This window comes from Botryllus schlosseri, chromosome 6 (genome assembly GCF_051294905.1).
Source record: "Botryllus schlosseri isolate E-star chromosome 6, Bs_hap1, whole genome shotgun sequence".
Classification (NCBI taxonomy): domain Eukaryota; kingdom Metazoa; phylum Chordata; class Ascidiacea; order Stolidobranchia; family Styelidae; genus Botryllus; species Botryllus schlosseri.
The window spans coordinates 10989849-11015452 of NC_137241.1; the positions used below are offsets into that span (position 1 = coordinate 10989849).

A 25604-nucleotide genomic window follows, 5' to 3' on the forward strand; every position below is an offset into this window, starting at 1 on the left:
ACATATTCCGCCATTTTGTTTCCTGAGCTTTGTCACCCACCCGTACCTTATTCTTCAAGTTACTTGAGGCGAGGGCTCCGGCGTTTCAAGGAGTGATCATGTAATACCACTACCATGTGGCCACGCAACAGGATCTTCCAAACGGTGAGTCTCGCATGTTTCATAGGCCATGGCAATAGAAATCTTCATGCTGAATCGGGGTGGGAGCGAATGATTTTATTGCACGGTTTTACACGGGAACCTCACTCTTAGGATTACACTTCAGTGAATTTGAAGCAGCCCTGTACAGGATTTCTGCATTACTTGTGTGATATTCAGCTGATCCTGAATTGTGAGTGCATCATCCTTTAAACTGCTGACGGAGATATTCTTATCTTTCAGGCTCCAAAACAGCATCGCTGAACCGAAGACTCAAATGGTAACCTGGGAATGGTAGTATGTACCATGAGATTTATGATATTTTTCCGAAATGACTATAGTGTTAGGCCTACTATAAAGCACAGTTTGTCAAGCTAGTGTCCAATCTGAAATAGAAGCTGCTATGCTTGAGATATTTTACTTATTGAACTGTCAATATCAGAAACGCATTGCATTGAACACATTTTTACGCAATATGGGAACAGCGCCTGCACTAGTTGACTAAGAAATATGATGTGAGGACAACAGTTTATGGATGGTAACCTACCGTATATTCGGTTTTAGAATAGCATTGTTGAATGAATTGGTCTACATCTGATACAGCAAATATGTTTGATGTTCCTTCCTACGTATGGTAGCCTACCCAACACTTCTGACGCCGTTGTAGTCCACGAATTCGTGCAGCACGTGATGTGAAATCATGTATAGCCTAACTATACCTGTAAACCGATATAATGTAGAATAGGCTACCCATGTTCATTGCTGGCCGCAAAAGAATTCTGCCATTTCTTTGGTAATTTCTACTCTTATTTTTGCATATGAAGGACTAAGATTTATGAGCAAGCGCAACTTCTGGTAAAAACTTTCAACTTCATGGATATCCAAGAGGATCATGCTCAAAGTCTTTTCTGCCGCAAATGTTCATAAATCTGGTGATCAATATTTGTTGGTGAGATGAAATCATTACGAGTCTGTGGACTTGTGAACAACACGCATTTCACAGTATAGAGCAGGGGTGGGCAGACCTGCTTCATGCGCGAGTCGCATATCAAAAATCTTAGCTTTAAAAGAGCCACAACATAAAACTTGAAAAATACGAATTTATAATATCACAATGGAATGTTGGCTATCGAATGTGTGGTGATACGATACGTTTCCACCTGGGCTGCAAGGTGTTTGAAATCAGGCTGATATGACGTCTGAGCAGTGTGAAGTAGATCATTTGAGTACTGATGAGAATTTAAAGGGGCACTGCGCTCTAAAAATGATGTGGTCTCAAATTGAAGGTAAAAACGAACAAAAATTTTTGGCCGCAGCCATTTCCTTCAGAACGCCACCGTAATGGAGCTGCAATTTATTGAAATTTCTACAAGACCAGCTGCCGCGGCTGCTTAACCCGTTACATGGCACGATATCTTCACCGTCGCACTTGCTCGACGCGACTAGGCAGTCACGCAGAGAACGAATTTTAGATAGTTATCAGCCGATGTTATGAAGGAAGTGTGTCTAAGTTTCGTTCTCTGCGTGACTGCCTTATCGCGTTGAGCAAGTGCGACGATGAAGACATCGTGCCATGTAACGGGTGAAGCAGCCGCGGCAGCTGGTCTTGTAGAAATTTCAATAAATTTCAGCTCCATTAATGTGGCGTTCTGAAGGAAATGGCTGCGGCCAATAATTTTTGTTCGTTTTTTCCTTCAATCTGAGACCACATAGTTTTTAGAGCGCAGTGCCCCTTTAAGGAAGATCTCAGCTTGGTAATCTCAACAATATTTTCTTGGCCAAACTCTGCAGTACTTGCTACTTGCTAGCATTTAAATGCAATTGGAGGAGCCACATTCACCATTGCTTGACTGGAAATGAGTGTGACCTGCGCTGCGTAATTATTTATCAGGTTCATTGTTGGACGTAATGATTTATCATTGATTGATGACCAGGCATCCATTGTTTTGGGAGAGACGTTTACGTGAACTCGATTTGCGAGTTCAATTGCAAATTTCTAACCCTGTAGTGCCACCTTCCCCTAAATTTTACAATTCTTGCATAAACCGCAAGGAAAGAAACAACACGATACCTGATAAAATGCATCAATTTATATGTGCAATATGTGCATGTGCAATCATTAAATAGCCGCAATCAAATGCTGAAAGAGCCGGGTGCAGCTCGCGAGCCGCAGTTCGCCCGCCCCTGGTATAGGATAACCAAAATCTAGCACAATAATGTTAAAACATTCCACGAGTCAAATGTAATCTTCCCTTCTCAAGTCTCGAGTTTAATTGTTATTGCCGCACCATAGAGTTGGAATCTTTCAGTACAAGTGGCCACAGAATTTTTCAGCAAAAAAGTGGCTTAGAGTTATAAAAAGGCTGGAAGTAATGCGCCACACATTAATATTTAACACAACATTCGTGTTAGTGAGAATTTCATACTTCAGGTGTCTGTTGTGGTCAACTTGTTTGATAAGTACAGCTCTGCATGTTTGCAGAAGTTGGCCTGTGTCATGACATACAGTAATTATGTATAAAAGTATGCAATGTTTTCTGTGTCTTGGTGCAGAGCAATTCATGTGACTGCACAGAGTAGCATTTTGCCTATCATGCATTTAGCTGAGAAAATATGGGTCAAAATCTACTTCGATATCTGCCATAATAACTTATTGTTTCATCACTGATGTTCACATATGATATATTCAGCTGTCATCCTTATTTAAGCAGGTGATGAGGCTCCAAAGCAAGTCAATGGATGACATGGACATTGCTGTTTTGTTGATTATTATGGTAGAATTCATGGTGCAGTGTGTGCGTATATCCATTCTGGGTGTGGTACTCAATACAAGCGTGGTATCTGCTTCATATTTGATAATGACTGGATGACTTTTACAGTTTTGTCATGATTCGTATTTCAGAATACTCTAAGTTCGTAAATCAACCGACGACATAATGTAGTAACTTAATGGAATCCGGTAAAAACAAGCAAGAGTTCAGTAGCGGATAGAGTACATTAATTTTGCAAGAGGATATTTGTCATTCGGCTTTTCCTGCAGTGGATCCGTGTCCCACATTATTGTTCTACTGACAATATTTCACGTTTTATAAAAACAACTACTATCAATAATTTGATAACCAAATAAGTCGTGTGTCGCATGGCGAATATGCAGTCCTCATAACTGCTTTTCATGATGTATTCCCCACTCTGGTTGACTATATACATGGAGTGTTAGCCAATACAGTACCTATTTATATGAGACACTTGCTTTTATAGTAACTAATTTCATATAATAAGCTATTCCACGTGTGTCAGTGTATTGACCATGAAAAATTTGCGATGTTACTGTTACTGATGGAATTCACTTTTGACCTTGCATATGTTCACAAGAAATGTCTGACACTTTTTATGAATTTTTCAACTGATATATCTAGGTGAGGTTTTGCAGAATGTTGATCCGTGTTCACAAAAAATCATGTATTGTGACATTAGAGCTGCACAACATCTACAGAATATATTCTTGCTGAATATCTTTGGAATGTGTTTTTTTTTGTCCGTATATATGTCGGTTATTCAACAATAGCCTATTGTGATTTAAGATGTTGGACTGGGAATGCTCCCCCGCTAATGCGTTTTATCTGAAAATCATTTCCCCCTTTTTTTGAAATACCGTACCGATACTCAAACCATTTTGACAAATTCAGATTCTTTATAGTTACCATCAATTCTAATCTAATGACTGCCGGGAACGATAAAAAAGAACTCCGAAAAGGAGAAAAATTTGTTGTTACCGTGCAAGAAGTTCTACACAATACTCTCATGGTATTCCTGGAGTATCGAAAGGTGAAATTCTGCGGGGTGTTGCTGAACACTAGCAACAGGTATGTGTTATATCTATTGTACCATTTCCCTTGATTTATCCGGGTCTTATTTCACAGGCGTGCGCCCTATGGAATATCGGAGAAGCCTGTTGAGTCTTATTATCAATCTCACGGGATAGATCCTAAGAAAATAGCTGCTCAAGAAAAAGAGGAATTGGAGAAGACCAAAGACTTGTCCCCGCCAAACTTTCCAGAACCGATCCAAACCCGTACGACATATGCGCAAAAATTGCACTTACCGCCGCCCAGACAAATTTACATGAGAAGAAGGCGATCCAAACGAAAAGTTCGCATGGACATGATAAACACGGACTTGGCCTTTAAAATATTGACCGACAGTCAAAAGTACAAGCCGATATCTCATCCGGAATCGTGTTGTTGTGACAAGTGCATATCCGACATAGCGGGTGGGGACTCTGACGGAGGAAAAGTAATTAAAGGTATCTGTAGTGAGGGTTTTTGTGCTGTGAATATTTAGTTACGAGTCTTACAACAATGCCAATATTTCTAGGTAAAAGAAAACTAATGCTGAATTCGTCAACAAAAATAAATACGAAGCCGAAAAGCACCGTCTCCTATGAAGACATGGCCGCTATTCCCTCAAACTCAAAACGCGCTAAAATCGAACTGAGCGCCAATAAGACCTCAACCGAGATCGTGCGAGCCAGTCTCAAAGAACAGCCAACATCTTCAAAACGGGATACATCGACATCTTCAAAACAGGATGCGCCATCGCCTTTCAAACGTAGTCCCGTCATTAAAATTTCATATAAATCTCCAGGCGGTAAGGGTCGCGTATTGAAAATACCCTCGAAAATCCATTCGCCACCATCTCGCACTGCAGACCCCACAAAGAAAGCCATGCAGGAGAGAGCACGCAAGGCTGTGTTCCGCGCCAAGTCAGAGCATTTCAAATATTTGCAGGATCAGAAGCCCGGTGATACACGGAAACAGCTCAAAATGACAAAAACTGTGACGGAAAAACAAGTCAAATTTAACGACAACCAAATAGCTCCTAAACCGGTCATTAATAGGGATAAATTATCACCGATTCGTTTCCAATTTACAGCAAAGCCCAGTCCTAGAACAGAGCATCATGTGAAGAGCAATGCATTGTCCAAAGTGATTGCTGGTTCTTCGGAGTCCGATAGCGGTAAAGATTTGGAAAGCATCTCAAAAGACTTGTCGAAACGACTGTCTCGTAGTTTAACCCCGCAAGTAATGCTGCAGCCACTCTTGAAAAGTGACACGAAAAATGGTTCAGAGGAAATCAGCATTGCGAAAGATGTATCAGCAGCTTTAGAGATGCCAGATGGTGAAGAAGCATCCATATCGGGCGGCAGCGCTGGCACCAGTCCGTCCAAAAGGTCTCCATCACAACTTTCGCATACCATCTCCGTTACGAGGTGCACAACGGGTGAGGGAGTGAAATGGTGTCAAGGCGATGTCGTTTGGGGGAAAATCCAAGGTTTTCCGTGGTGGCCTGGACTTCTGAAGCGGATAATGGTCAAGAAGGGTCCTAATTCGATCGAACAGATCGCTATTGTAGACTGGTTTCAAAGCAAAACAATTTCTCACATTCCCTGCAGCAAATTAGAGTCTTTCAGTGGAAATTATCACAAACGGTAAGTACTTTGGTGTTGGCGATTTGAAAAATGTTCACTCTGACCACCCTTCTTCTAGATTTAGTAAGAAAATCAAGGGAAATTACAAGAAAGCTATTCAAGAAGCTCATGAAGCTGAAAAAAATATGTCGCGGGAAGTTAGGAAGCTTATCATGCAATTTGAGACTTGATCTCCATGAATTGGAACATTGCCTGTGGAAGAAGTGTTTTAGAATTGACACTATAAATAATTCTTTTACTCCATCGCGCATTTTGTCGTTGAGTTGACTTGTTGACTAGATGAAATATAATAACCCTTACCATCAAACAACCGAGTTATTTTTACCCACTACGATAAATCGACGATTCATGAATATGACTTGCTTCTAACAACTTATTGTTGCATTTTGCTTGGTGATTGATGCAATTTAAATTATTTAATGGGTTACGTGTCCCTGTTGTTGTCAAGCTGCTAGATTTGTGAGCTGCTTGAATAACACTTTGCCTCCACCGGTAAGTTGAACCGTCCCAATTCGGAGAGAGCAGCTTGATATTTTGACATGCAATAAATCGCCTTCATATTGTGCATCAATTCGGTTTGGGCGTTCAGATCAGTTTTGATCTATGACTATCATCAGTGCTGCTGTATTTGACGACTTCGGTAGTTGCTTTATGAGTCTTGACAAATGACACCAGACTTTAACTAGTGATCAGGAGCAGGTCAAATCTACTCGGGTGTACGACTGAAGTACGACCTATGTCGAAACTATACTATACATACAATTCAACGCATTTTCAAGATTGCACGCTCGTTGTACCTAGCTACTGTACTCGTGCTTCCCATAAAATTATTTCGTTAGGAATGTGTACTTTTGGGTTACCGATACGTCGCTAATTGGTTTCGAGTACATTCTTATGATACTTTACAATGAAGAAATTCATCAAAGAATGATGATACTGAGATGAAATTTATTTGGATATTTTAGTTGCTGCTTGGTGCTTATAAAACCTATATCGTACATTCGTCGAGGCGGAAGAGGTGAAGCGTGCACCCCGGGACCTGTACTTGTAAACAACTTACTACCGAATATAACGAGTAGCCCACGATCTCGGACTAGTTCACATGAATCGATTTGTGCGTCGAGCATCCGTACTCGGGAAATCGGTCGGGTCGTTCCTTGCAGTCACAGCGGGCGCATTTGCACTGTATGCTGGAGGTGTCGTTTTCTACGTAAATGACCAATGGCGTCACGGAACTTCCCGCATATACGACTCACCGAGATGGGTGGATTTTTCCACAGATCAAAAACAAGATATCGTCTCCAGACGCCATGGCATGATTAGATCATTGCGCGATTTGTACGAAATGAAACACGAAGCTGCAGGACCGGAATTAATCACATCGGTGTTCTCGCAGGATTGTGTGATAGAAGATCCATACTATCGATTTGTCGGTCCAATAGAAATCCGAAGGTGGGTGGGGTCACATTTTGAACAATGTTGACATAATTTATTTCTTTTCATCCATCCCCGCGGAAAAATATATCATCTCTCTAAGAATTGATCAAAGCTTGATATAAATACTCTAGTATTATAGTATACTATACAGCTTAACCATCACACTAAACTTGTCAAAATTTTGTCAAAATTGTAGCGTTGGGTCAAAATTTGTCAAAATTTTTCATGAAGTCAAAAAATTTTTGACGTCTGCATTTTGTTCGTATCGTAGATTCTGCACTTTAGGTGAACTTATAATTTGATATTTTACCACTGATAGCCTATTTTATAGGCCTACCGTTGTAAACGGCTAATCGTCTGCTCATTGTGAATCATAAACGGTCAAATAAAACAAATAATAGGTAGACATGGTGTTATGGTCAACGTACCGTAAACCGGGGTAACTTTGGACAATTTTCAACAATTCCGCTTTGTATCTTGGAAATGCTAGGTTGTAGGGGAGGCAAGTTTTGTGTTTTTCATGGGTCATGGAGCAAAGATTAGAATTACCTAATCCAAAATCTTCATGGTCATAAATAAGTGCCTTATTTTCGTAAATTATCCGTGTCCAAAGTTACCCCTGCATGTGGGGTAACTTTGGACAATGTGGTTTTTTGTATGCCTTTACACTCTATTGTTTATGAAACCTCGTAAATGAGGCTTATTTGGTAACAGTTGATGAGAGCAGTGGCTAAAACTGAAACAAAATAGTTTATGTCTGGCCTATTGCATGATTTTTACCAAATCCATCCCCCCCCAAAAAAAAAATTAGGTATTTTATGAAGGGCAATGCCCCCTAATTCATCCCTTATCTCGATTTTCCCTCATGCCTTCACCAATTGGGACTTATAAATAACATATGGTGATGAGGGGTATCCCACTGGCCGTGTCAGCAATCGACAGCAAACATTAAGCATGTTACCGTGATTTATTGCCGATTTCAAATATGTTACTGTTCTTTAAAAGATACACTTTCCCTTTCTTATGTCCTCTGCTGGATGTATTGTCATAATTTACAGTATCCCACATTCAGCAGGCACATCTTTAGGAGTATTTGATAAGTTTTTGAAGTAGCTTACACCCGATTACAATCTCTCAGCTCATTGCCTACCCATTTTTCATATTTTGGCAAACTCTTAATTTGTTGACGTTCTCATTCCATTTTAAAAAGCCATCAGGCCGGTCATAAAAGGAAAGGACGTAGTTTATTTTTGTCCTTGATGTTTTTGCGGCATATACACCGACTCATGATATACATACACACGATCCGCGCATATGCATACCATGAGTACATGATGTGCATATGCCGCTGGACAAGGAAGTGCAGATATAGCCTTTACGACTTTCTAAGTCATGCACCACCCCTCCATGCTATCCCAGTAATGCATGAGCGCCAAGCAGGGAAGCCATGGATACCAGTGTTACTAATCAGGTCTTTGGTCTGACCCGGCCGGGAATCGAACCCACGACCTACCGATCAAGAAGCCGGACGCTTAACCATTACGCTATCTTGATCGGAATATAGTTGATGATACACTTTGACACAGATGAAGCAGCCGCTTTCCAGAGCTCTAAATATCACATTTTCCACTGTCCAAAGTTACCCCGTTCTGATAAAATTTGACGGGGCAACATTGGACATCACATTTTCTTGTATTGATCTATGGGTGAGCCCACTGAGATTTTTGCCATGGATTAAGACTACTTAGAGCAGAGGTCTCAAACTCAAATGTGCTCGCGGGCCAATTTCCTAATTTGTGATGACCCGCGGGCCGCAGCATCAATAAATAGAGGTATTCAATCTAGAATATCCAACTAGGCCGTAGTTAACGGCACCTTGCAGACAGGCATTCCGCAACCATCGAGAAAATGTAATTTACTGTTATACTATTCACGCTTGACACGAAAAAATCACATTTTCAAATATTTGAATAAAATAGTTTTTGTGCCGGGCATAATTTGTTAGAAATAATGAGTTTAGACATCATGCGAGAGGACGCATGATGATATCGTAAAAGCTGTCGGGTTGTAATATTGCAGCTATTGGACCTTTGAAATGCCACAATTTTATGCAGAATATTTTAGAATTCCCTAAAGATTGATCTGATATCAGAGCATGTAAGCGGTGTAGCCTAATCGGGGTTTCTGATATACTCGTGATAAGTATAGGCTATTGGTACTGTCATTGCCAAAGTCAAATTAAACCAGCGTTAGGTTTTCTTCGATTAATATTGGAACAGATCAATAACAACTTGAATATAATCATTATTGTTCCATAGTAATAGCATTGTTTCTTAACCGTTTCAGCGATCGTACCCCTTGTACTTTCAATTAGATTTCCAGTGACCCCTGTCGATTTTCAACACAATTTCTGATGGGACCTATAAAAATCAGAAATCCCATTCACATAAAACCGCGCGTAGCGCGAAGAATATTTTCCAGTTGAATAAATTATCCCAGAAAATATTCCACAGCATATAGGCCAGGTACCCCCTATGGTGCTTTGTACCCCGACGGGGATACGGACCCCTGGTTAAGAACCCCTGGAATAGAAATGACTAATCGCGGAAGAATCCATTGGTGCTACAGCTGTGCAGCGCACCACTACCTTACTCGCCACCGATAATAACATGAACAGAGAGAATAAACAACACACTGATTGTAACCAAATATACGTCACGGGGGCCACAGAATGCCAATGGTTTCCATACATATCCGATTAGATTTCTATATTCTATATACCCTACGCAACGCAAGCTACGGGCTTTTGATATATTACTATTCCCCACGACAGTTTCATAGATTTTTGCGTCCGTATGATTGCCTAGTCACTATTCCGAGAGGCAAGTCCTTCTCTGATTTTAACGTTCGACCCTATACTCAACTCGAGTCATTTTTAGTTTATCACCCAGTCAATCCAAAGTCGAGTAATTTGACGAAAGGTCGCACCAAACAAAATCACAATTTTCAGTCACGAATCATCAACGGTTCATGTTTTGTCATCATGAACTTGAAATGTGATCTGCCACTGCATGGTATATTTTAGGAAGTGATGTGATAGTGAAGTTTGTTTAGATTTCAGGTTTTTGTAGTAGTTTTAGAGTGAACTATACGTTCGTAAATCTAAAAAAAGATATATGACACTAGAATATATTGTCGAATTCTTGAAATTGAAAAATGCCTTCGCGGGCCGCACAAAATGTTCTCGAGGGCTGCATGCGGCCCGCGGGCCGCGTGTTTGAGACCTCTGACTTAGAGGTATCTGCTGCCAAGTTTTGAATCTATGAATCACATGCTATCTATGTTTGGTTGTAAGAAGTTTAATGGCCATCAATTTTGATGAAATTGACCCCCGCCATTAATTTATCAACGTTGGGTCAAGTTTAACTGGTAGTGAAATGAATCCATCTTTTATTAAGACTACTTGTGGTACTCTTGCCTCATGAAAAAGAATTGGACATCCAGCGGCAACCCTTTTCCATCAATAACCATTTAAATCTTTTACTGCTTAGTGTCCAAAGTTACCCTTAAGTCCAAAGTTACCCCGGTTTACGGTACCGCAATATCCTAACTGAAGTAAGACTTCTTGTGCATTGCATCATTCTTATATTAAGAAGCGCATGATGAAAATTTGTGATGTAGACCAGTGGTTCTCAACGCCGGTCCGCCTGGTATATTACAATTTTATACCTTAATTTCAAGATGCAATGTTGAAGGCGATAAGTACAGAACAGATACGAGCTCATCGCTAAACAGTGCAGTTTGCGCGATTATTCGTTTTCAATTCATTAATTTTGTGCAGGGCCGTAACTGGGGCACTCCAAACCGCCCAATTGGAGAGGGGCCGAGCTTGAAAAGGGCCCAAAATTAGTTTGCAAATGAATATAAATCATGGCGCATTTTTTAAAAAACTTTTTCCAACATTTTTCAATTTCAAGAGTTCTAAAAAGTTGGTTTAACAAGACTTTAACTGGAAACTGAACAGTCAACAAAATGACTTGGACTCGGACTCGAGTCGTAATACCATGACTCGGACTTGACCCTCTGCTCGCTGACTTGGACTCGGACTTGACTCGGTGGTGAATTGAAAATGACTATAGATTTGATTCGAGTCAAAACTATAAAAGTGAGATTGACTTATGACTTGGTTACAACCCTGCCGAAAGGCGTGCAAAAATTTCGGCAACGAGAAAACCGATTAAGTCAGGAATGATCAAAAATTTTCGCTATTGGCGCGATTAAGATACATAAACTCTCTGCTTACACTGAGTAGAATGAATGTGCTCACTAGTACAGGTGAAAACCTCCACCCAACTGCAGGGTTTGGCGGCGAAGCCCCGGAAGTTTTGCTTATCGCCTTGTGGGGGCCCAAGACCAACGTTTTTTGGGGTGGGCTGACGAAGTATTTTATCGGACCGGATTTGCGCATGGCCGGTATAGCTGCTGTACGGTGTTTTCTTGCGGTATGCATTGTATTCGTAACTGCCAGAGTAGTCTGCATCTGGTGGTAGTGGGCAATGAGCAAGGTAGCACGACAATGTGATTGATTCTACTCCGAAACGCTTCTTCTCTCGATATTGTCAAAAGGAAGATTATTATTCGAGTTGGCGTGGTCGGTTAAACCCACGGCCTTTGGCGCGAGAGACTGTAAACGACTCTCGGCGGTGTCACGTTTATCTGGACAAGGCAATTCTACCTCGACTCAGCAGACTCACTGCCATAAAATGTCACTCTCTAGCACCATATAATTGCAAAAAACGGTTGCATACTTTACATTTTGGCTTCATTTCAATTTTGAAAGTTCACCGGTCCGCCAGACATTTTTTGAAATTTTACCGGTCCGCAGGGTGAAAAAGGTTGAGAACCACTGATGTAGACAACATTGTCAGAGTGAAGCAACACGGTGTGTCACCAGCACCAGCAGTGTACGCACAACTTGAGTGTTGTCAGCCAACAACTGCTGCTGTTGAACGTCCTTGGCAAGCTTCTTAGTAAGGACGTGCACTTTCTATCCAAGAGTGTAGGAAAGTATCTCTCGTTGTACTACAAAATATTTTAATTATTTCTACCATAATACATATTGTAACCACTGGAATTCTTCATAGGGCCAGATTTCGTTAAAATATTGTTTTTTTCATGTAAAAAGTTGCCTGTTTCTAAGCCAAAAACGTTTGTTCAGGCCAAACTACTCTGTTAGAACAGTCAGATCCAACCAGAAATGAAGATAAGTGGTACAATTTTAACAGTATGTGGGAAAACACCTAATTTGCATACGCTAGGTCAAAATTTGGTCAAAATTCATTTTTTTAGGTCAAAAAAAGTCAAAATTTGGATTTTTTAGGTCAAAATTTTCTTTTTTTAGGTAAAAAAAAGAATGCCCTAATAACGAATAATTCTATTATCATGTTCATTGAGTGTTGTATGACTACCGTTACCCAAGTACTTTACAAACTAGTTTTTGAATTAAGAAACAATGTTTCATCATCTTTCCAAATGATTTAAAAAATAGGGCGGGGGGCATTGAATTTTCAAGGGGGCCACGGTGTCAAAAGGTTTGGAACCCATGTTCTAGGCCAACTTGGATTTCTGATTGATATGAAGACAACTTCCAAGTCGTTTCAGCACCCTATCTTTTCATTATATCGCATTTTGTAGTTGTTTTGATCCATGAAAATTTTATTAAATAATTTATTTTTTGATTCAGAGCATTTGGAGGTCTGCACCGTCATTACAAGTACATATCTTTCACCAAATTCCAACCTGTGCATTATGAAGATGCTGTGATAATAAAATGTGAAAGACAGTTCAAAACTCTTAAAAGCAAAGCACCAGAACCTAGAATATTGATGAGCAACCTCGCTGTCCACCTAAAAGTTGACGAGGACGGTGAAGAGAAAATAGATTACATCGCGGATGAGTGGAACTGTGTTTCATTGGTGCAGCCAGAGACTCATAATGGGTTTCTGTTTTCTGGCTCGGTAGCAAAGTTGATCCGGCGTGCTCCATCGAAATTCACCAGTTTGTTGGTAGCGGAGAACAAATCCTTCTTCAATCCGCTACGACTGTTGGAAGATATGATGTCGTTTGTAGATGATACTTCGGAAAAATTGATGACCAGACAAGTGAAAACGGATGATACTAATCCAGAATCCTGCACTAATCATGAACAAGTCTTTAATGCTGGGATTAGAAAGACGTGACAGATTGACTTTCAATAAGCCGTAAATATTCGTATTTATTTCAGTATGAATAAATTATTCAATTGTATATTGAGCTTCTCATAACTGAAAAAATCCTGAGTTCCGACATTGAAGCTGAATTTTATGGAAAATTATGCATAATTACACTGTACAGGACAATGTAAATGAAACTATTGTAAAATATTTAAATTAGCTATATTCAGTCAAATTGACCCAGCGTCCCTTGTGTTCTTGGTACACGCCTACCGACTGATTTTGATATTGTTTCAAAGATCTACAGCATTTTGAATGGTTTGATATAGCTTGATAAAATTTCATCACGACTTGACTTCACTGTTTAAGAGAGTGTAATTTACTTATTGTAATATCATTTTGAATTGATGCTACGTGAGCAAATAAATGACTACACAACACTTGGTGTGGGGCTTTGATCAATGTGCTTTTGTCGCCTATCTGCTCAGACCTCTTATAAAACAACATCAGTCGTTGGATTTTCTATGTCCTATTTATCATCAATGGTCAGCAAGTCCGCGTTTGAGTCATGTTGCATATACTTGAATTGAGTCAGTTTAAAATTTGAGTCGCTAGTCCATGTCCGGCAAATTTCCTTAAATGAGGTCAAGTTGAGTCGTATCAAATTTCCCGATGTCGAATTGATTTATAGTCACCCAAAATTGTCAGTGCCATATTTGCCATTTAAGTTATTGTGCGTACGTATGGGTGTGTATAAAGGCTTGACCGAAACCAAGCTGGGTGCTGTGTCATTTTCATCTTATAATAGAACTCATAATAGAACTCATGAATGAAACCTAACAGGAAATTTATCTGAGCATTTATAGTAGGGGTGGCCAACTTCCCCGGTTGGCGGGCTGGATATGGGAAAAATATGAAGGCTACTTGGCGGGCCGGATTACAGAGTATGTACATTAATTGCGTATTTATCCACCTATACAAGGAATAAATCGTGTTTATTGTAAATTTTAAGTTTGAAGCATAGAGACCAAAAACAATATTTAATGAATTTAGTACCCTGATGTTGGCTACTTTATTAGCTGTTGAAGTCATTCAGACATCTGCGGGCAGTCAAAGTTGTCAACGAGCTCTGCAAACTATGTCGTATGTAAAAACCCTTAACGACTGCACATGGATATCAGTTATATTGGAACACAGCCTTATCTCATTAATGTTCATGGTTGAAAATATATGTAGACCCGAGCAGAACAAGTAGTTTCATGACCTTTTTTCTCAGGTTGGCAAACTTGGATTCGTTCTGTGACGCATAAAATTTGTCAATACTTTCAGATTAGAATCTCACTTCGCGGGCCGTATGTTGCCCATTCTTGATTTATAGCAATGTCAATTCTTATTCAACTCTGCACCCTCTTTGCCAAATTACAAAATTTGATGTAGACCGACTTACCGGTATATAATTTAAAATTCTAATTTTGTGACTCTAAGCTTGACTTCCCGGTCCCAACACTTGATACTCCAACTCCGTCTATATATACATATATAACACTAACCCAATATTTCTATTTTTACGAAGTTGGAGTGAATTATCTTATTTGTTCTTCATCACTGTGTATGATTCAAAATTACGACCCTGAATTGTTTTGCTAGCATATTGACTATGACTCCCGCGGAACTCTCTAAGCCGTATCTATAACAAGCGATTGAGATACTTTTCTAATGCAGCTGTGCTACATCCCTAGAAAATGGACGACATTAAGTTGTCTAATGGCAAAATATGAAATCGTTTTATGACTGGTACGGTCAAAAACCAGACCACTCCGATTGCTCAAGTAACAACTTACTGAGAACTCTAGTTCCATAATTCAAACTTGTTATTACTCACATATTTTTGTCTCAAAAAGAGAAAAAAAACTGCAGAAAATTGGCAAAAAAAGCGATAGAAAACATGAAACACTTCAATGAACTTGATATCAAAGGATGGTGGTGGGCATGCAAGTGATTACTGTTATCAATCAGTAATTGTACTTTGCATGATTGGGTCAGGCACATGGTGTAACTTATGTAGGGGTATGATGCTGATCAATGCAGTTCCGATGATGATGCGAGTTGGATCATCGATGCTTGTGTAGTTGTGTGCTTCTCTGCTTCACTTGGGCTCTTGAAACGTAATCTTCATTGTCTTCTGAACTATCTGAATCTGCAAGAAAGGATCTTAGTAACTAGATAAAAGTCTATCTGACTGTATCGTATACACGGAGGTCATTAGTAAAGAGGTCGGTCAACTTTTTCAGACAACTCGAGAGGATTTGTATACTTACTTGATTAGGAAATACTGTTTGGATCGGGGTTGTAATGACTCGACCCAAGATTTTTTGGTCACTCGACCTGACTCGAGTCATTACTCGACTCGGGTCAATTTTTGTACTGACTCGACTTCTGCTTGAGTCATTGTGTATGACTCGAGACTAGGACTGCCAAGGAAGACATAGCATTGTAACTTCGAAGAATAGCAAAGTCACCACATTATTGGTGTTTCGTATATCAGTCCTGATACTTAGAAAACAGGCCCGGAAACTTGAAAGACTGAGAGAGATTACTATTATGAATGCGATTCATTCTATATCACTCAAGCAGAGTTGAAAAAAGTGGGTTGGGTTGAACTGAACAGTGAACATAATGACTTGGACTCGGACTCAGCCCTCTACTAGCTAACTTGGACTTGGACTCAACTCGGTGGTGAATTGATAATGACTCGACTCGAAACTATAGAAGTGAGATTGCCCTGTGACTCTGTTACAAGTTACAACCTTAATTTGGATAGTTTAGAATAATTTATGTGAGTGAAATTGTTTTAACAACTGGGCAATGCAACCCCCATACTATCTTTCAGAATTTATAGTTTTCAAATAGCAGCAGGTTTGGCACCATTCGTCGTTGCACATGGGGATGCATGTTGCATGTGATATCCATTAAGATTGACAAATGAAAGTGCGGTATGTAGCAACTCAACTCACCCTCTGCTTATTAGTGCGGAAAAAAAAAAGAGATTGGTAGATTTACAGAAGGAGTTGCTAGTCCTCTACGCATTAAATGTCAGTGATATTGTTGATTCCTCGTCATTTAGTAGCTCATTGTTCATAGATGACACTCACCCTCCCACCTACACAATGAATGCTGTTGAATCGAAGTTGCCTATAGCAGTAATAGCCTACTAAGTCACCAAGCAAGATCCTCAATGCAACACGACTGCGGAATATTTTCAGTACCGCGCTGTAATGAGACGTGGAAATTTTAGGAGAATAAAAGAGTCGCGTGGTGAAAAGACGGGGAAGACCTGGCATAGAGTAATCAACCTTCAAAACAAATTTCCATGATGCGTTATTCTATGTGAAAAATGAAAGGAATTATGAAGACTAGTTAAACTAGAAGCTGGGTTGTAATGAATCGAGTCGCGTTGTTTGTGACTCAACTTAACTCGAGTAGTTTCCATAATATACAGAAACGATTCGACTCGACTTCAGGCAATATGTGCATTGACTCGACTTGTACTTGAGTCATTGCACATGATTCGAGACTCGGACGGCCAAGACAGGCATTTTATTGTAACTGTGAAAAATAGTCAAGTTACCATATTATTGGTATTATGTCTATCAACTGGTACTTCAAAACTAGGAAACAAAACTGTTAAGAGTGAAGAAAATTAGTATATTTTGAAGTACATTCAATATCACCGAAGCAGAGTTCTAAAAAACTTGGTTGAACACGGCTTGAGTTGGAAACTGAAAGATGTCTAGGACTCAAGTCTCAACACCATGACTCTGATTCGACCTCTTGCTCCTCGATTTAAACTTGGCTTGCCAGTGAATTGAAAATGACACAGCATTGCGACCAAGCCGAGTCATTTTCAATTCACCACCTAGTCAACTTCGAGTCCAAGTCGGTGAGTAGAGGTTCGAGTCCGAGTCATAGTGTTGTGACCAAGTCCTAGTAATTGTGCTCACTGTTCAGTTTTGAGTTCAATCCGGTTCAACTCACTTTCTTCAACTCTGCTCCAGTGATATAGAATGGCTCCCATTCATAATATACCGTAATTTTCCATGTTTAATGCGCAAAATTTTACCGATTTTTTGCCCTAAAATAGGGGGGTGCGTATTATACATGGGTACAGCAAGCCTTGAAAAAAAAATTCCTCGATCAAAAACTTGAAATCACACCTTTCTTCATGTTTGTTTAAATCGCGCATCAGCTCTAGCCATTGGGCCTCGTAATTCGTATTATAGAGTGTAACGTGGTGCCAAATAGAGAAACGTGTTGCCAATTATCGAAAAGCCTGTTTCTAATTAACGAGAGTCGGCTGCAAAGCACGCGATCTCTTGATGAGTTGGTTTGCAGTTTGTACGCGAGCAAAATCAGGTCGCTGATTGCTACAAGCGTGCGCGGCAATCCTTGTTGATTCATCGCGTTAACGACAGGCCTTGACAATCGCATACACAAGAGACCATGTGCGCAAGATATAATCGCTTGCGTAATCAGTCGGATCTCCAACAGGACTGGCGCGCCCGACATACCCGTTGGCCTGAGGCCCTGAGCAATCACATCTGTAATTGTAATAGGCCTCGTGCGCAAGATGTCGTGTGTCGCTAGCCTGAACTATCGCGTCGCCGACCTCACAGGCTTTGGCTACTATCTACTCTTGTTTAGAGACAATGCCGTTAATTGTATTATGATTAGCGACCATTATGTCATGATTGTTCAACGATGACATCGCAAAACAGAACAACAGCGTGCACTAAAACAGTAAAACACAGCTATTCAGGCACTGCGAATGCAGGGTGCGTACTATACATGGGTACAGGCTTTTTCCCAGAATATACACATCATTTCAAGGGTGCGTATTATACATGGGGGCGCACTATATTCGGAAAATTACGGTAGTAATTTCCTCAGTCCTAACAGTTTCTGGCCCTATCTTCCAAGTATCAGGACTGATAGACGAAATACCAATAATGTGGTGACTTCACTATTTTTCGAAGTTACAATGAAATGTCAGTCTTGGCCATCCTATAGTCTTGAGTCATACGACCTGGTTCGAGTCATGCACAATGACTCGGGTCAGGTCGAGTCGTTTTACGCAATTCACAAAAAAATCGTGACTCGAGTCGTTTACAACGATGCGTTTTTAAGGACTTGACTATAAGTTAGATTGATTACTTGACTAGTGACTATAATATGATCTTTGTGACATGGTTACAACCCGACTAGAAGTGATGTGTACGGTAACCTAGCTTAGAAAGTCAAAATGAGATGAAGCGGAGTTATTCACCAACTCACTGTGCGATTCCTTTGACTCACTGTGCGGCATTTTTGCACCTTAGAGGGAACATACTTTACCTAGACCCACCTAGCTCAGGTACTGTGTCTCTCCTGGTCCGGTCTGTTGCAGAAGTTGGATGGATAGTGACAGGAACCGAATCTGCCTGAATACCGGAATTGTTGCGGTGGCTTAACAGCTCTTGAAAACTGTCTCTACAGAAGTCGACAAGCAACATGAGATATACACCAGAACGAACAAGACGCCTCAAGTCCTCCTGCATCTGTTTATGTTGAAACGTTTTCTTTCGTATTCTCTAGTTCGTTAGAGGCAAGTTACGGTACCTTTCTCGTTTCATCCGGCTTTACATCGGTATCGCCGAGCATTTCCGTGTTGTAATTTTGTAGGCATAATTCGCAACTTGCTATATCGGCACCTAAAGATCAGTAAGAACTTGTTCATATCTTTGTTAGATTGAATTTGTTAATAAGTGTGTGAGAGAGAGAGTCTTCATTTTCATCCTACCAAAATACATAACAAACAAATGGCAATGACGGTGGTACAGAATATATGCATGAACATTGCACAGTATTCGGTATCAGATAAGAATGATCGATACGACCCGGGGGGTCAACTATTCTGATCACACCAGCATCAAACAGGTACACTTGTCTTTATACAGTCTGTGAAGTGTCGTAACAAGCAGTAAAAGTACAAATTGTCACTTGTACTTCGATAGTGGAAGTACTGATGGAAGATTATGCCACCCTTGTAAAGTACTGGAGAAGTGGTACTTTGTAATTGAGATCAAACCTGCTTCACAGAAGCGGGGAAAATTCGAAAAATACTAATATAAAGCAGTGGACCATAACAGATGAGTCACAACTTACTACATGCCTCTCCATGACTAACTTCAAATATTTGACAAATTTAAATTTTCAAAGTTACTTTCCATATCCATGTTTCTAGGAGCTATTTTGCTAGCTGGTTGGGATCATTGTCAAAACCCAGATGTGTTGTACCAGATACATATCAATAGCGCATGCTGACCAGTGTTCAGATTCAAATTCACAGATGTCATTGTTTTTAACCGGTTCTGTTACAATATGTCATTGATAGCAACCAGTAATGCTAGCTGTGAAATGGTTTTATAGAGCAGGTGTGAACGGCTGAATCCGAACACCGACAATAACCTAAGCCAGGGTTTCTTAAGTATGGGGGGTCACACAAGGGTGTAAATTTGGGTCGTGGCCGTACTAGAGGATTCTTTTAATTTGTATGTAATATTAGCTGAATATCGTGTGTTCCACAAAAAAGATTTGCAGGGTAGACCCTTTCCACATGAATATATGAAGTTTTTGCCAAATAGATCGGCGGCGATTAAGATTAATACCAACAAATTTGCCCAAAACGACCTTCGCAGATTGGACAAACCCTATATTGATATGTCCGGTCTTTGAAATTATCAGTATCAAATAACATCATCCTTGCAATGTGAGTCCTGCAGTAAAAATGCGGCCTCCGGAGGAAAATATATGCACCCCATCTGAAATCGTGAGTCACACATGTTTTGTAGAACTGCGTTGTGTACTACTGGAAGTCCGAACCTTCTCTATTTCATACTTGCCAGTAAATACGTAGCCTTGTGACACTAAAAATGCATTCATTTCGATATGCGAGGTTTGGGTCGTTGGATGCCAATTAAACTCAGATTTAGGTGGCATATAATGGAATATATCCTGATGACATCAGACGAAGTGATGACATAACATGTACCATACTTGGTCAAGCATGAATTCTGATAAAGGCATTGTACCAGTAGACCAAGTCCTAAATATTCTTTAGACACATATTCAACTGCCAATAGGATTTCCATGATCCCTCTTGCGTTCCTCAGAGATAAGTAGTATTTGTAATGCATTGTTCAATACTAATGCACATTTGTAATTTCATTACATAGAATGTGTGTCTGTGTCTATGAGATTGGTTGTAGTGGTACACCGAGCTAGTCGGGCCTTTCACATATGTCAGTTGATGAGGAATACACAATGCAACCCATCAGAGTCAGATCATATGAAAATCAGTATACACTATACACAGTACACACACGGGTTATAGACTGCATATAACTTCTGTCTGTTCAGAAAATTTGACAGGCAATAAGCACTCTGAACCTAAGAACTGAAAGTAGATGTATGCTTGAGTACTAAGCTCAAATAAAAACACCTACTTGGTCAGCACTTATTAGCACATTCGCAATGTGGCATACACAGAGATGCAAACACTCGACAAGAAAGCAACGAGACTTGAGTATACAACAGATAAAAGAACAAGCGCAATAAAAATACAGGTAGCAGTATCAAGCACAGACCTGATGCTCTCTTTGTTTTTCGCCATTGCTGCAAACAAAGGTGATGAACGTATTGCAAAGATCCGATACAGCTGCATGGTGTGACCAGTTGATTTTTTAGCGAATCTTCATCGGATTGGCAGATACGACAAATCACAGAAGCTTTAGGCAATTCTGAAAATATTTGACGATGATAGCTTCAATTAAAATTCATCATGTTTCCTGATATCACAAGGTAAGTATTCCATGCTCACCTGTTTTTTTAGTTTTCCTTTCGTGGCTTACCAAACTCGATACTTGAAATTGAGATGAATGGTAAATCGTGGAATGTCTCTCATACGGCCGATGAGCTGAAGTAGATGGCTCCTGAAAAATAATAAAAACACACTCTAAAGGTAATTAGTAATTTGAATAAGTAATTTTGTAATTAGCTCATTACCTCCAATTGAGTACCAGGAAAACAATTTGATAGTCAATACAAAGAACATAATTAAATTATGCTGTCCCCATTATTGTAGTATGGTCAATATCGATACAATGGCCCAATCCAAATAATTGTATTGTAGTCACGGTAACGTTGCTGGTTCATTATGGTCTTGTGAAGTAAAGATAATTATATTGAGACTCACTGAACTAACAGAGGTGTCGGAACTGTCATTTTTTGTCGATAGTCTGCCGTATTTTTCGAGTTTTCGCATTGCTTTGTTGTATTTTTCCCTCCTGGAATCGATTTTGGGAGACGTAACCGTTTTCTCGTTGGTCGGGGATGCATTTCCGGCACCAAGCATCCATGATCTCTGTTTGTTCTCCACGGCCTTTGTGAAATACCCATTATCGGACTCATTTTGGTGTTGTAGTTTCTTCACTCGCAATTCTTCCTACCAGAAATAAAAACAGAATATTGGAAAATCTTCCTCAATCGATCTCTTTGCACCGATTATTATTTCAATATGAATATACTATTCAATCCTAAATTTTTGGAAATTATGAATTTTCTCCACACATATTCATTACTACCACAATGGATGACCACTCTTCGGTTTTTGTAACAAAATTTCTACCTCAGTCAACATGCTTTCTGTCCATATTGTCCGGCCTCCATGAAATTAAAACTAGCTAGGCAAGTGGAATCAATCTCTTGACTTGCAACTGAAAGGATTGTCGTATATAGCAATGCGTATTTGATCATTTCTTGTAGATAACTAGTATAACATGGCAGGCGATTTGTCAGTTAGTGAATGCCAGCGTCGCGGAACAATGGCTGCGGGTTTGAGTCTTGGCTGTAGCAAGTTTATAAAGTGTCGGAGGTTTATGTGATTTCTTCACAATAAGATTAGAAAAAAACAGACAAAGGCCTACTGCAAAAGGGAGAGAACAAATTATTATGAAAAGTAATAAAAAGACCTGCAATTATGTTGGGCATTAACTGTGTCAGTGCGCTGAGGTAAATGTTGGGTTAATAGACCGCGCATTGGGCATTCTGACAACCACATATCCGTTCATTGCAGCACACTCAGTCTTGTGTATTGCATTATGATATGTGTCTTATTTAAGAGAATGAAGATATATCTTCTTTGATTTATGGGTTTATCCTTCTTTACATTACTACCATACCAATTTCAGAACATAATCCACAAATTATTCTTCCCTACTACTCCCCTCTAATCAACTTCACTGGTTATGGTTTTGGATTTCTTTTGCATGAAGATATCTCGAAGCCAATTCATATTTACCTTTTATATATAGTACTTAGAATTCAGTAACATCAGTGTTGCTGCTGTGAATCTCTCAGAGATTGATACTCCAATATTGGGTAATAAAACTAAACTGTGCAAATATATCATAGTAGTGTAGGATGGTGGATACTAATGGCTTAAGGCAAGAGTCACCAACGTTTTTAACAGTTGCAATTTGACGACACAATTAAATACCGTGTTACCGGTGGAGATAGCGTAATGGTGAGCTTCGGCCCAGGTTAAAGTCGCGCCGTCGGAGGTTATTCTGGGCTCCTCTTCCCCCGTTCTCTGTTCTTAGGGCAACAAAAAGTCCAGAAAAAGACCCGATGAAGAATGAAAAAAGAAAAGAGCAGGAAAGAGAGTTCAAAAGTATCGCCGAAAAAAGATTAACACATAAAATACTGTGACAGCGAGCACTAGGCCGAGGTGGATGCCGGATTAAGAGACCGCAACTGGTTGTCTTTGCATCCTTCTATCTGTTAATTACATCACATCATTGTATATTGTGTGTTTTGAGCGGATGAAAATGTAGCCTATCATATGGGCATGGCTATTATTGATTATTGACTATTCACTTAATGAACAGAGAAAGTAGTCATCAGATATGTAGCTAAATAAATAAGGCTTCTCATTATGTTGGTTCTAAGTTTATATGACTTTAATTTTATAAAGATCTACCTGTACTCATCTAAAGTTCCTTCCAAATGTTAATGCTAGTGTTTTACAGACATATTGTCATCATCATCATCATTGGTTTATTAGCAATTTTATCAGTTCAATACACCACAAAAAATGCGATACAATGAAAAGACAGGAAGATGTCGAAGCGACAAGGAGCAGTCTATGGAATCTGACACCCACCTTGGCCTAGGCGATCTAAAGAGGAGGCATGCACACTGAATGAAAGTAAAGAAGATAGCATAGAAAAAAGAAAGCGACAATAAATAGGGCGGCATGTCATGGGAAGCGAGATCGATAGGTCAGTCGTGGTCCGGTAATCTTGAGGATGGACTGTATTTATTTAGTAGTAATTGCTTGTATTTCGACTTGAATGTGGACATGCTCGTCGACTGTCGGATGGCCGGCGGGATACTGTTCCACACATCAGGTCCGGCATATTTGATAGAGCGATGATCTTTTCGGTCGATCATATGATATTTGGACGACGTGGACGTGCGTGTGTTGTACTTGTGTGCTTTTGATTCCGAGGTAAAGAAGTCATTGAAATATTCGGGGCAACGACCGCAGTGGAACTGATACATAAACTTGGCGATTTCTAGTTTCCGCATATCTTCTATGTTTAGGACGCCGAATCTCTTCAGCAGCGACTTGTTGGATAGGCAGCCAGGCCCCGTTGGGGCCCTAGCTATGATTCGGAGTACTTTATGTTGTAGTTTTTGCAGTGGCTTGAGTGCAGTTTTTCTGGCAGCCCCCCAACAGAGGATGCCATAGTGTAACTTCGATTGGATTAAGGATTTAAAGAGTATCAGAAGAACCCATGCTGGCATGAAGCGCCTAAGGCTGTAGAACAGGCCGCACTTCGGTGATAATTTAGTTTCTAGGGACTGAATATGACTCTTCCAGGACATGTTCGAGTCCAGTAAAACTCCGAGATATTTGGCATTATCTGTGTTGGAAACAGGCTGACCAGCGATATTGTCTATGGTCGGTCTTGCATATTTACTACCATGGAATAGTAGCCTATATATCCAATATTAGATAAGAAACCCCTGTCTTCAAATCTTCAGTTTACGCAGCTCGGGCTTGTGATCGACATACATCAGTCAGCTATAGGCTTTATGTCCAGGAAAAATTGAAAACTTTCATTCCGAATATTCAGGTAAATACTTACGGCCTCCACCCTCTGTCTCTCCCTTCTTAATTCTTCAATATCTTTTCGCCTCTGTAGCTTGGCTTGAATTTCCCTGATGGATCTTTTTCTTTCGGCAGAAACTTTGTCATGCTGCTGCATGACGTTCCTTTTCTGCATATTGACTTATTATTGTCAAGACCATCATCAAGTCAATCATACTATAAGAGAATATACATATTTCATAAAGAATATCATTCCCATCCTAATGTCAATAAGTAATCTGGTTCAAGTGGCCAATCCAGCAATTCATGGCAGTGATAAAAACAGAGCGAGATACTTCCGGGTTGTGCTTCATTATCCATGGCAACGAATGCGAAACGATGATCAATCAGGCATGTCGATTTAGTTTCCAAAAAGGTAGAGAAAAAGAGATAAACAGAGTTCTTTTCTGTGTTTTTCTTCAACATTTTTAGCAGGGTTGTAATGACTCGACTGATGAATCTAATCGCGTCCACCTTGAGTCGAAAATGCTTGAAGGTATCCCAAATTTATTTCCTAGGGCAAAATGAAATATACCTTTGTATGTTATATCTGTGTATTTTTCGCGTAATTTCTTTTCAGATCAGGAGTATATTTCACCATAGATTTCACAACATTAGGTCACGACATCGTAAGGAATATCATCATGTGGTATCCTAGTTACTATTGGCTATTGTGGTGTAATAAAACACAGTAGCTAAACACCAACCCTCAACCCTATTTGGAAACAAATCAATCATATATAATATAGTTATGTCTGAAATGTTGTAAGATGAACAATGACTGAGCAATCAATCAATCAATCAGTTTATTAATATTTTCATCATTTCAAAACATCACAAGATTGTGATACAATGAAAAGATAGGAAGGTGTCGAAACAACTTGGAGTGGCCTTCAATATCAGACACCCACCTTAGCCTAGGCGAAGTAATGAAGAGTCATGCACATGCACAGTGCACACAGAATGAAAAGTAATGCAGAGAAGAATATAAGACGCAAGTGACAAAATGAGGTGGCATGTGGCGGAGAGCGAGGTCGATGTTAGGTCGTGGTCCTTTAATCCTGAAGGCTGGCTAGTA

General features: G+C 39.9%; 3 protein-coding genes across 3 annotated transcripts; 2 read left to right on the forward strand and 1 right to left on the reverse strand.

Annotated features, from left to right (window-relative positions):
* The first annotated feature begins 2211 nt into the window (after positions 1-2211).
* Positions 2212-6191, forward strand: LOC145440914 (PWWP domain-containing protein 2B-like). Its single transcript, XM_080318686.1, has 4 exons — positions 2212-4001; positions 4059-4441; positions 4513-5626; positions 5685-6191. The coding sequence occupies exons 1-4, from the start codon at positions 3856-3858 to the stop codon at positions 5794-5796; spliced, it is 1755 nt and encodes a 584-aa protein (XP_080174812.1). The 5' UTR covers positions 2212-3855; the 3' UTR covers positions 5797-6191.
* Positions 6192-6329: 138 nt separating this feature from the next.
* On the forward strand, positions 6330-13715 carry LOC145440916 (uncharacterized). The gene is made up of 2 exons (XM_080318688.1): positions 6330-7078; positions 12807-13715. Exons 1-2 carry the CDS (start codon positions 6729-6731, stop codon positions 13300-13302), a joined length of 846 nt encoding a protein of 281 aa, XP_080174814.1. The 5' UTR covers positions 6330-6728; the 3' UTR covers positions 13303-13715.
* Positions 13716-15128: 1413 nt separating this feature from the next.
* Positions 15129-24814, reverse strand: LOC145440915 (uncharacterized). The gene is made up of 7 exons (XM_080318687.1): positions 24525-24814; positions 21566-21814; positions 21191-21302; positions 20958-21110; positions 18931-19022; positions 18677-18869; positions 15129-15472 (listed from the first exon to the last, which is right to left on the reverse strand). The coding sequence occupies exons 1-7, from the start codon at positions 24660-24662 to the stop codon at positions 15387-15389; spliced, it is 1023 nt and encodes a 340-aa protein (XP_080174813.1). The 5' UTR covers positions 24663-24814; the 3' UTR covers positions 15129-15386.
* Positions 24815-25604: the final 790 nt, after the last annotated feature.

What these genes read in the sequence shown, in the direction of transcription:
- LOC145440916 (XM_080318688.1), top strand. Translation starts at nt 6,729, where the DNA reads ATGAATCGATTTGTGCGTCGAGCATCCGTACTCGGGAAATCGGTCGGG. An exon ending in GGTCCAATAGAAATCCGAAG is followed by an intron (nt 7,079 to 12,806) that starts GTGGGTGGGGTC and finishes TTTTTGATTCAG; the next exon opens with AGCATTTGGAGGTCTGCACC.
- LOC145440914 (XM_080318686.1), top strand. Translation starts at nt 3,856, where the DNA reads ATGACTGCCGGGAACGATAAAAAAGAACTCCGAAAAGGAGAAAAATTT. An exon ending in CGGAGGAAAAGTAATTAAAG is followed by an intron (nt 4,442 to 4,512) that starts GTATCTGTAGTG and finishes CAATATTTCTAG; the next exon opens with GTAAAAGAAAACTAATGCTG. An exon ending in AGTGGAAATTATCACAAACG is followed by an intron (nt 5,627 to 5,684) that starts GTAAGTACTTTG and finishes CCCTTCTTCTAG; the next exon opens with ATTTAGTAAGAAAATCAAGG.
- LOC145440915 (XM_080318687.1), bottom strand. Translation starts at nt 24,662, where the DNA reads ATGCAGAAAAGGAACGTCATGCAGCAGCATGACAAAGTTTCTGCCGAA. An exon ending in CCGACACCTCTGTTAGTTCA is followed by an intron (nt 21,303 to 21,565) that starts GTGAGTCTCAAT and finishes ATTATTTTTCAG; the next exon opens with GAGCCATCTACTTCAGCTCA. An exon ending in AGACACAGTACCTGAGCTAG is followed by an intron (nt 15,473 to 18,676) that starts GTGGGTCTAGGT and finishes CCTTTCTTGCAG; the next exon opens with ATTCAGATAGTTCAGAAGAC.